The following is a 10,241-nucleotide window of genomic DNA, read 5'->3' on the forward strand; positions in this document are numbered from 1 at the left end:
AATATTTGAAATCGTCAAACTTAAAAAGTCCGCCTAACTCGTATTGTCTAATCTGTGGGATTTTGCAGGCTTTAGCAGGGCAGGATAAGCTTTCCCGACGGGCCAGACGTTTTGTTGGTTAGGGTCGATTTTCTTTTTTACAAATGTTTATGATGTTATTGATCTACAAGATGATGAAGATGATAATTGAATATGTTTTAAGTTATATTTTGGATTATGTTTTATGTTTGATTGATTATAAACTTAAAGATGTTTAATTATATGTTTTGGACAATATTAGTTTTATTATTTTATTTCAAAAAAACTTATTTATGATTATTATGTTTGTTACATATTTATAGTTATAAAGACTTTAATATTTATGAATTTAAAAATTATAATTTTTTTGTCTTTAGAAATTATAAATTTATTGAAATGGTTGTGAAATTATATATATTATTTAATATTTAATAATTTTTTTAAAAAAGAGAGATTTTAGCGGGATTGGCTCGCCAGCCTGCCGTTAGACGGGGCGGGGGAGAAATTTAGGACCGCCTCATTAGACGGAGAGGGGCGGGATGGGATAGGCTTCCCCGTTTGCCACTTCTAGTCGTAACTGAGATGGTAGCAGCTTCTGTCGGCATCAAGCTCCATCACTGTTGTTGAGTTTCTAATGATGAGGGCTCTGCTCTTCCTCCTCTCTCTCTGTGGCCTATTTCTCTCCTCAACCACAACTACTACGACGACGGCAACAATGACTTTCCGCGTCGTTGTTTTTTCCTTCTCTTCCTTTTTCACAGTCTCTATTTCTCACCCTCTCTTTTTCTATCTCTACTTCTCTCTCAGCCGAACTCACGTTTTTTTCTTTCCTTCAACCGCGATGGCAACGGACGACAGCAACACCATCTCTCTCCATTGTTGCTTCCCTATTCTCTTTTTTCTTTCTCTCATTTCTTTTTATGAGTTTTTTTTCTTTTTTCTGTTTTTCTTTCTTCCTTCGTGTATGTATGTGTATTGGGTGTGAATTTAAGAAATTAGAGTTATGACAATGTAGATGTGTAGTGGTAATGGTGAAATGAGAAGTGTGTCAGTGGGTACATGGTAGAAGATTATGGTAATAGTGAGAACAGTTTGAGTGAATAATAAAGAAAAGAGATGATGATAAAAGGGTATTTTTGTTTAAAAATAAAAAAAGATAATTTTAAAACAAAATTTAACGTTAGAAATTATTTTAAATACAAAAAAAATTTAGAAATAATTTCAATTTTTATCCCAAATCTAAAAGACGAAAAAAAGTATATAACCCTTAAAATTGAGTATGCATGTAATTGTTTTTAATAAAATCACTTAAAAGTACTAAGATATTTAAATAAAGAGCTTGATTTAATAAAAAAGAAAAAAATAAAGGAAAAGTCTAGAAGGCCAGCAATTTTATTGAATTTTGACCAGCATGTAACCAGCAGAGGAAGGTGAGCCATTGGATGAAATTTCATACCAATCTCACACCATCAAATCATCATTGATGGCTAGTTGATGGCTAACAATCACAAAAATTGCTGGCCCCCTAGCATTGCTCAAAAATAAAAGCCAAAAGAAACTAAAAGTTTGCACAAAGCACGCCCAGTTGTTTTGATGTTTGCTCTTCACCAAAAAATTAGCATTTTAACCATTTTAACTGAATGAAACAATATTAATTAGTTAAATTTATGTATGTATACATTAAAGCTCAAGTTTTAAGGAGGATTATAATTCGTATAAATTCTTTAAATTTATCCATATAGTGAAAATTTAGAATTATCCTTTAAATTAGTTAAATTTATCCATATTGTTGATTTTGACTGCTACTTAATAAATTGTTCAGGGACGGATTTATTTATAAGCTAGTGGGGGCAACTGCCCCAGTGAGATTTGAAAAAATAAGTAGTAATTCTGAGTGAAATACCATAATTGCCCCCACTATATAATTAATTTTGCCCCCACTAGTCCAAAGTTTCAAATCCCTGATGCTGCTTCTTTCCCCTTTCTCTTCAAATCTGAAATTTCTAATTGCTCCAAGCCTCCAGCCTCCAGGCTCTAGAGTTACTGTCGCCAGCCCGCCACTCTGCGTCTCCGCCAGTCCATCGACCGTCGGTTTCTCCTTGCATCGCCGCTGCACCGTATCTGGTAGTTTTCAAGTTCTGCCTTCTTTTGCGTCACTACTTGACTGCTTGTGATTTGTGTGGTTCTGCCGCTGTTCTTCTTCTGCATTCTTTCCTTCCGCCTTCGGCACTCGGCAGTTCGGCATCTAGTTCTGCTTCTGCGGTTCTACCTTCTTCTTCAGCAAACATCAATCTCTTTTGGACTTCTGGTTCTTCTTTCTTAGGGTACGATCCTCTTCTCTATTGCTGCTAGCGTCGCACCGCTACTGGGTCGTTCTTCTGGTCTTGGAGTTTAGTCTTGAACTTTGCCTCTTGCTCTTGGTATATAATTAGGATTTGAAGACCCAAATCAACCTTTCAACTTTTAAGAGTGGTAAATACCAAATAATTTTAAGTTTACCTGTAGGCTGTAACCAAATAATTATAGATTTATAGCATATGTATATTATAAATAAATAAGATTTTGGGGTGGGGTCGTGGAGATTCAGAATAAAGGAAATAAGGAATGGTTTGTGTCTTGCTTCATTCAGGTTTTTGCTCATTTGCTTCATGGTTTGATAATTGATAATTTGATATAGTTGGTTTAGGAACTGTGAATTTGTGATTAAATTTGTTGTAATGATGTAATTGATACTTTAATTTTATTTATTTATTTGTTAATTATTTTTGTATATTGAGATGTTTTTGTAAATTTGTGTAAAATTGTGAATTAATTTTATTAATTAATTAATTTAGGTTTATAATTTTATTTTATTAGTAATGGAGAAATATTTCAAAAGAACTTTATCATTGGAGATTGGATCCCAAAATAATTCATCGACCTCTTCTAATAAGAGGAGTTTTTAGAATTCGAAGTAGAAAGTCTCATAGTAGATCCAGGACAACGACCAAAGATTTCATGTTATCATTCGAATGACAGAGACAAAGTTAGATGTGCATATTTGCAAAAAGGTCCTTGTCAACCAAGGACTCGTGATTTTTCTCAAACTGCTTGTGGTTCTTCTTTTCGAAGATTTAATCCTGATTGGTTTGATGATTATGGCAATCGGTTAGAGTATAGTATATCAAAAGATGCTATTTTTTGTCTTTGTTGTTATCTTATGAAACCTGAGACTGAAGGTGGCAATGCTTTTGTAACCAATGACTTTTTAAATTGGAAAAAAAAAGGAGAGATTACAAACTCATCTTGGGATTCATGATAGTGCTTATAATCAAGTTTGGAGAAAATGTGAAACACTTATAAAACCAAAACAACACATTAATACTACTATAGTATAATTATAAAAATTATTATTATATTATATATATTTTTTGCTCCCACTGATAAAATTTTTTAGATCCGTCACTGAAATTGTTGTTTCATAATTTAATTAGTTTTTTAGTAATAATTAGAATAACCATTATAAAATGGTCAATTAATTTGAGCGATTTGCAATATCGTTATTTTTTGGATTTGAGTTTAAAAGGTAAAGTTGCGGCAGTTTATTACCTTCATTTTCTTTTTAAAATTTGTGACGGTTTAAAACCATCGTAATTATTTCATACATGATATTAAAAAAATCATAAAAGATTAGGCTGAAAAATATTTAAAAAAAAGAAGAAAAACTAAAGTAAACCTATATAAAATTTTATAATGTAAATTAATTTCTTTTTCCATCATATTTGTCCACTCTTCATATTTTTTATTTTTGTTTTTTATTAAAATTTCTTGAAGTAAATGGATACAATTATAAATTTATAACATAAAGCACAAAATTTTACTTCGAGTATAAAATAATCTCTCTTTTAATTTGTCTTTAATTGAATTTAGGTGTTTAGACATTTTGTTCATAAAAATATAGGAAGAATTTTTTATTAAAATGGTTTTATAACAAAAAAGATAGAAAATAAATAAATATATTGACAATCAAATAAAATTGTTGTCTGCTTTTCTTCTAGTACCCATAAAAAATAAGTAAATAAATAAATGAAAAAAAATGTTGTCACAATAAATGGAAAGCATAGTTTGCACGGCATTCACTGTAAATCGTTGACCTCAGAAAAACAATCTCATGTGGAAAGAAAAGAAGGGTTTAGAACAAGAACGTGAACTCACAGCATTCTACCTTCAAAATCGATTGTGACCCTTCAACCGATCCTTCAAACTACTCGTCAACTTAGCTCAAATCCCCTCTTTTCCCATCTGGGTTCCCTTCAAAATTTGATTTTTCCAATTCAATTCACCTCCTCCTCCTCCTATTCTTCCTGCTCTGTTTCCCCTGTTTCTGTTTGATTCACAGCATGTTTTGATATTTAGGTAAGTAAACACTTCTTTCTCTTTCTCTTGTGCTCTTGATTGTGCTGAATTTGGCATTGTTTTTGTTCACTGTCTCATTTTTTAGTTGCATTTCTCAAGTTTGTTCCTTTATATTTATTCCTTTTTGTTTCTATTTTCGGTTTTATTTTGGATTAGTGGCAATTTGTTCATTGATTTATGGTTGTTTCTGTGAAAGGGTTTAACTTTCTTCTGTAATAATCGTAGTAAAGGGTTGCAAAATGTTTATGAAGATTCTATTTTATGAACTAATGTATGTTGAGTTGTGAGCTGTGTTTGTGACCCACACATTTCATTAGTAGTTTTGATGCTTTTTTTGATTGGCTTCTCTGAACAATAGTACAATACTATTGGAATTTTTGAGTTAGAGTTTGTTAGATGAAATTGGGAATTCCAGGAATGAAAATCAATACTACTGAATTTTTGCTCCAATAAGAATTTACTATTTAACGCTTGAAATTCATTTCATTTTTTACATGTTTCACACTTAAAGAAACCTAGATCATTTTAAGCGCCGAATTTTGCTTCAAGTAGGCCCTAGGATTCTTGGAACGTTAATAGGATATCTAAATCGATAGATCATAGATGATTGTTATGGAACTTTCCTAGTTTGTCTACTATGCTTCATAAGTTCATATGTTCTTGCTACTTGCTAGTACAGTCATGGTTAGGAACATCGTGCATTGAGCGCCTAAATTAGTTATTATAATCACTCATTCTATGCAATAATTTTCTGTTTCATCTTAAACCCTGGTGTATGTGATACCAAATATTGTTACCAATTTAGTTTGTAGTGAAAACACACTTCCTATCTTAACTGTATTACTTAGCTTATTCCTTAGATGCATAAGAACAAGTTCTGATAGAGCTTCATGTCTTTGTTACTCGGTAATAGTAAACATGTTGCAAGTTTCCCATGCAGATTTTTTGTAATTACAGTATCTGTTACTGCTGGTTTCCATTCATTTGATTCACAGTGAAGACCCCTTTTTGAATAATATTGTTATTTGGGATTGGCAATACCCCTATTTTGGTTTCTTGGGATGCTATAGCCTATAGGCCATGTGCTGCTTTTCCCAAAGGCCTGTTTGGTAATCGTCATGAGACAATAATACCGAGACACAACACATGTTTGGAGAAGGATATAGATACAAAAGTAGGCAAAATGTTTCCGGACAAAATTTGTCAAATTTCTGTCAACTCAAACCGGGGATAGTAGAGATAGGGACAGGGACCTTTTCTTTTTCCGTCCTGTCTCTGTCTCTATTGTCTCAATGTTTCTGAATATTTTGTCCTAAGACACTTATCAAACACAATTTAGAATTTACATTACCCCTTTTGCCATCCCAATCTTTAGAAAGAACTCATTTGTCTTGGCTGTGAATTGTAATATATACTTTAGGGAGTGAGTGGAAATTACATATATGAGATGAGCACTACTTCCTGATTTTTTTTTTCTCATAAATTTTCTATATGTTGAGAAACCTAAGTTTATAGGAACATAAGATTAGATTTGGAGTATCTCTGAAGAAGTTATTTTGATATTCTAAGTTCTAAGATGTTAACTTTGGATTTGCGGATATTCACTTGATCTCCCCTGTGTTGTATAGGTATATATGCATGTTTTAGGAAACTTTCTTTCATAATTTGGCCATGGCATGTGTTAGAAATGCTTGGAAAATGGTGTAAATCTCTTGGTCTGATTGATGTTTCTATTTCAAACTCTTAAGTTCCAATGACAGTATTAAGCTATGTTCATGCTATTATAATGCTATGATGTTGAGGTCTTATGATTACTAGGTATAATTACAAGATGGGGAGAACTATAGACTATAGTTCTAAAAATTTTCGCTTAAATTTTTTGGAGCTGATTTTAGTGCAGTTCTGAAACACATATATAGTAAAGTAAGCATAATTTTACAGGCATATACATTCCTGAAGTCATTGTCAAAATCTGGATTGAGAATTTGAGATAGTTGTATGCTTGTTTTTTATCAGATAAACTAAGTCCTGATAGTCCTACCTTTATATGCCTGATTATCAACTAATAAATTTTTAGTTAATTTTTTTTTATTATTCAAGAGAATGCAGGTTCCTTCATTTTTCTATTATTATTATTATTATGCAATTTGATTGTGTTCCTTTGACAGGCTGCGGATTATAGCAATGTCAGTCGTGCCGGTTGATAGCATCCCTTCGTTGAATAGTGATCTCTTCTACGACATATTACGACGTCTTGATGGCCCAACCCTGGCTAGTGCAGCATGTACCTGTGCAGCGTTTTGTTCCATTTCAAAAGAAGAAAGTTTGTGGGAAAATGTGTGTTCATCTGTGTGGCCTGCAACCAACAGGGAAGATATCAAAAGCTTAATATCATCCATGGGGGGATTCAGAAAGTTTTATGCGGATTGTTTCCCACTTATAGTAAACAAGGAAGTCGCGGATTATCAAGAGAAGAACTTTCTTGAGTACCCGGATGATTGGACCGAGGCAGAATACTATGGTGATATGAATGAGTTCGAAAGCCTCTCTCCATCGGATTTCGTCTCTATAGTCGATATCAGATTTAAGGATAAGGCAATCTGCTCGAAAGTTCAATGGGGTGTTGGAGTTCCAAATGCTAATGGATATGATGGTTGGTTCTACAACTGCCCCTTTAGGATTGATCTCCTCACATATAGAGACGACGATAACAATGATGGTGTGGTTACCCTCTCGGTATCCGATGGTTTGCCACCGATTACATCAATGGAACGAGAAAGGAAAGATGGGAAACTTTGGCAAGAGCTTTTCGACGGTCTCCAATTAAGTTGGATCATGGTGAACCGTAAAATGAAGCAAGCTGCCAATCTTGCTAGCTGGAGACCTCTTGGCGGCCAAAGGCATTGGCCGACAGATAATGATTTCGTGATCAGATTTGGCTCCGTTCTCCCTGCAACAGACATTCTTCCTTCACAAGTAGTAGAATGCATCCTTATAATGAAGTTTAGAGTGGTTAACACCGAAGAAGATGGTGTTGGAACAAAAGTTAAGCTAACCGAGTTAAGCATGCAATTGGAAGACATGGAAGGTGCTCATGTTAATGGAAGGAACAGTTTGCTTATTCTGAAGGAAGCACTTAGCTGTAGAAGGAGCAAGAATTATAGTGAAGTTCTTGAGTCTTGTCATTTGTACTCAAAAGTGCAGAGTGAGTTGAAGGAAGAGAAGATGAGGAATGAGAGTAGGTTGGATAGGCTTTGTATTCTAAGTGGCATTGCTGCTTTTATGACATTTTGGTACTGTGTTTTGTGAAATTATTATTATTATTATTTTGCCACTCTTCCATTTATACTATAATGAGCTAATAATATTGCTCATCAAGATGATCAATTTTAGCATATGCTCTGTTTTTTTTTTTTGTGGTAAGGTATATATGATATTCACAATTTTATAAATCAAATGGACAAATTTTTTCTTATCCATAATTCAATCCACATTTAAAAATATTTTGGACTGATCATTTTATATACCATGTGAAATGTGATCAACTCACCGTTGGGAGAAGTTCTATTAATTAGTCATCAGAGTTGTCACATTTAGTAAGAAAGTTACCCACAATTTTTTAAGATATGAGTTCATAATGTGAGACTGTGTACATTCAAACTTGAAAAAAATATATAAAGATTGTTAAGCCATTAAGCCCAAACTAGATAAACAAATAGAAATCAGAATGAGACTCAAGTCACTCAAGAAATGAAGAGGGCAAAATAATAATTTGACTTCATATGGTCAACAAAGTAATCATTTAATTTATTATTATTTGTGGTACACATTACACAACCTCCTTATCCTTACAAAAAAAAAAGCCTTAGCTTCTTCTATAGTTGTAGGAAAAGTTGTAAACCAAATCAAAGTTCTAACACTTGCACAATCAATTAATCATCAAATGGGTATTGTTCATACCTAATTGTACAATCATGAAGAACAGAACGAGCCCCTATTCTTTTCTCACATGAACTCAACATAGTAGTTTTTGCAACACCAAGACATGCTTTGCAATCAGAGGATGTTAGATTCTTCTTCTTCTTCAAGTTGTTGTTGTTGTTGCAAGCAGCATGTCCATATGCAAATGCATTAGGATAAGGTGAAATATTGTAGTAATCATAGTTTTTTTGTGTTGGTGTTACTTCCTCTAATTCTTCAAGAACATAGGATAAACTAATTGCAAAAGGGTCCCCAGAAGTGTATACACCAGAGTTGCAGAGAATAGTGGTGATGTTTGTGTTTGGAACACAGTCACAAACACTGCTACTCCATAATAATATTAAGCACAATATCAAACTAATTGTTATTGATGCTGCAAAGTTTGAAGCATTATTGATCATTTTTGCTATGATCTTTGATGACTTTTTTTTTGTTGCGGTTGTGTGTGTATAGGTTCTGTGAGTCTTATTATTTATCTATATTGGATATTTAATAGCCCCTAGCTTTTTTTTTAGCTTAATTTTTTTTGTTGTTCACGATATTTTTTAGTTTGACAGGCTGTTGCGAATTTAGGTTCTATTTAAGGGTGTCGTTAGCTAACGAGTTGCTGCATACACAAATAGAAATTCGAATTCCCAACACTTATTTAAGTGGACGAGTTAATTGATCATTCCACCAACCCAATTTGATTTTGTTAGCTTAATTAATAGTGGATTCTTCCATTAACTTTTATTTAAATATATGAAGGCCGGCCTTAATTTCCGGATGCATACAAAAGACATATGCTATACGCCTAAAGAAAATTATTAGTTTAATTTTGCATAATGTCCATTCATCTATACACACAAGAAAATATTTCAGTTAATAATTTATCCATATATCATTGTTTAAGGTAATTTTATAAATGAATGATAATAATTCATAATTTTTCAATTTTCCTGAGTAGCATTTCCTTTCTACCCAATAAAAATCAGATAAAAATCCACTTCAAATCTATTTAAGATATGTCACTTGCTTGTATCACTTTATTTTAAACGTACAAAAGTTAGTTGTAACGAATACTAAAGTTGTTTCGGAATAAACAATTTACAATGAAAACTCAAGTGCAGTTAACTTTATGTAAAGTTGATAGTTGAGAGTTGTTAAATAATTTGAATAATTTGACTAAATTTTTATTTCACAACTCTCAATTATCAACTTCACGTGAAGTTGACTGTATCTGAGTTTCTACCAAAATTTATATGAGTGCCTTTGACTTGTATTTTTATTTTCTGTTTTTTTATTTTTAGTAGTTTTTATTTTTAATTTTTTGTAAAAAAAATTAAAATAAGAGTAAAATCTAAAAACAAAAATAAAATTTTAATATTTTTATTTTTTTCATAAAATTCTAAACACAAAAAATATTAAAAATAAAAACACAAATTAAACGCACTCTAAAATTTTTATCATTACATCTTTCTAGAATTCCTTTTTTTTTAATATCTTCTATTTTTATATCCTTAAAGCAATAACAAATTAAAGCTCTAAATAATTTGAAGGAATTATATATAACTCAACGATCGTACTTTAGGGATATAACAAGTAACAACTAAATTCATATATATTTAGATTTAAGGACAGTAGTTTACTTGGCTCATTTCATCTTATAAAAGTGACTATTCACTTAGATGAAATTCATTTAGATTACCCCTCAAGGATAATGAAAAACACATTGGTTCCAATTTCATATGCCAAAAATAATGGCAAATTAAAAAGCTAATATAGCATATTATTATGTGCATAGTACTTTTTTCAATTTAATCTAACATATATAGTAAAGTTGCGTTTAGAAGGGAGACTGAGATTGA

The 10,241-nt window shown here is 32.1% G+C and overlaps 2 protein-coding genes across 2 annotated transcripts; one reads left to right on the plus strand and one right to left on the minus strand.

Moving 5' to 3' along the window:
* Positions 1-4,132: 4,132 nt before the first annotated feature.
* On the plus strand, positions 4,133-7,747 carry LOC130961790 (F-box protein At2g27310-like). The gene is made up of 2 exons (XM_057887799.1): positions 4,133-4,413; positions 6,582-7,747. The coding sequence occupies exon 2, from the start codon at positions 6,598-6,600 to the stop codon at positions 7,720-7,722; it is 1,125 nt and encodes a 374-aa protein (XP_057743782.1). The 5' UTR covers positions 4,133-4,413; positions 6,582-6,597; the 3' UTR covers positions 7,723-7,747.
* Positions 7,748-8,345: 598 nt separating this feature from the next.
* On the minus strand, positions 8,346-8,795 carry LOC130963514 (antifungal protein ginkbilobin-like protein). Its single transcript, XM_057889620.1, has one exon. The coding sequence runs from the start codon at positions 8,793-8,795 to the stop codon at positions 8,346-8,348; it is 450 nt and encodes a 149-aa protein (XP_057745603.1).
* Positions 8,796-10,241: the final 1,446 nt, after the last annotated feature.

The sequence above is a fragment of the Arachis stenosperma genome, chromosome 2 (assembly GCF_014773155.1).
Source record: "Arachis stenosperma cultivar V10309 chromosome 2, arast.V10309.gnm1.PFL2, whole genome shotgun sequence".
Taxonomy (NCBI): Eukaryota; Viridiplantae; Streptophyta; class Magnoliopsida; order Fabales; family Fabaceae; genus Arachis; species Arachis stenosperma.

Coding starts and splice junctions, on each gene's coding strand:
- LOC130961790 (XM_057887799.1), top strand. CDS start 6,598: ATGTCAGTCGTGCCGGTTGATAGCATCCCTTCGTTGAATAGTGATCTC.
- LOC130963514 (XM_057889620.1), bottom strand. CDS start 8,795: ATGATCAATAATGCTTCAAACTTTGCAGCATCAATAACAATTAGTTTG.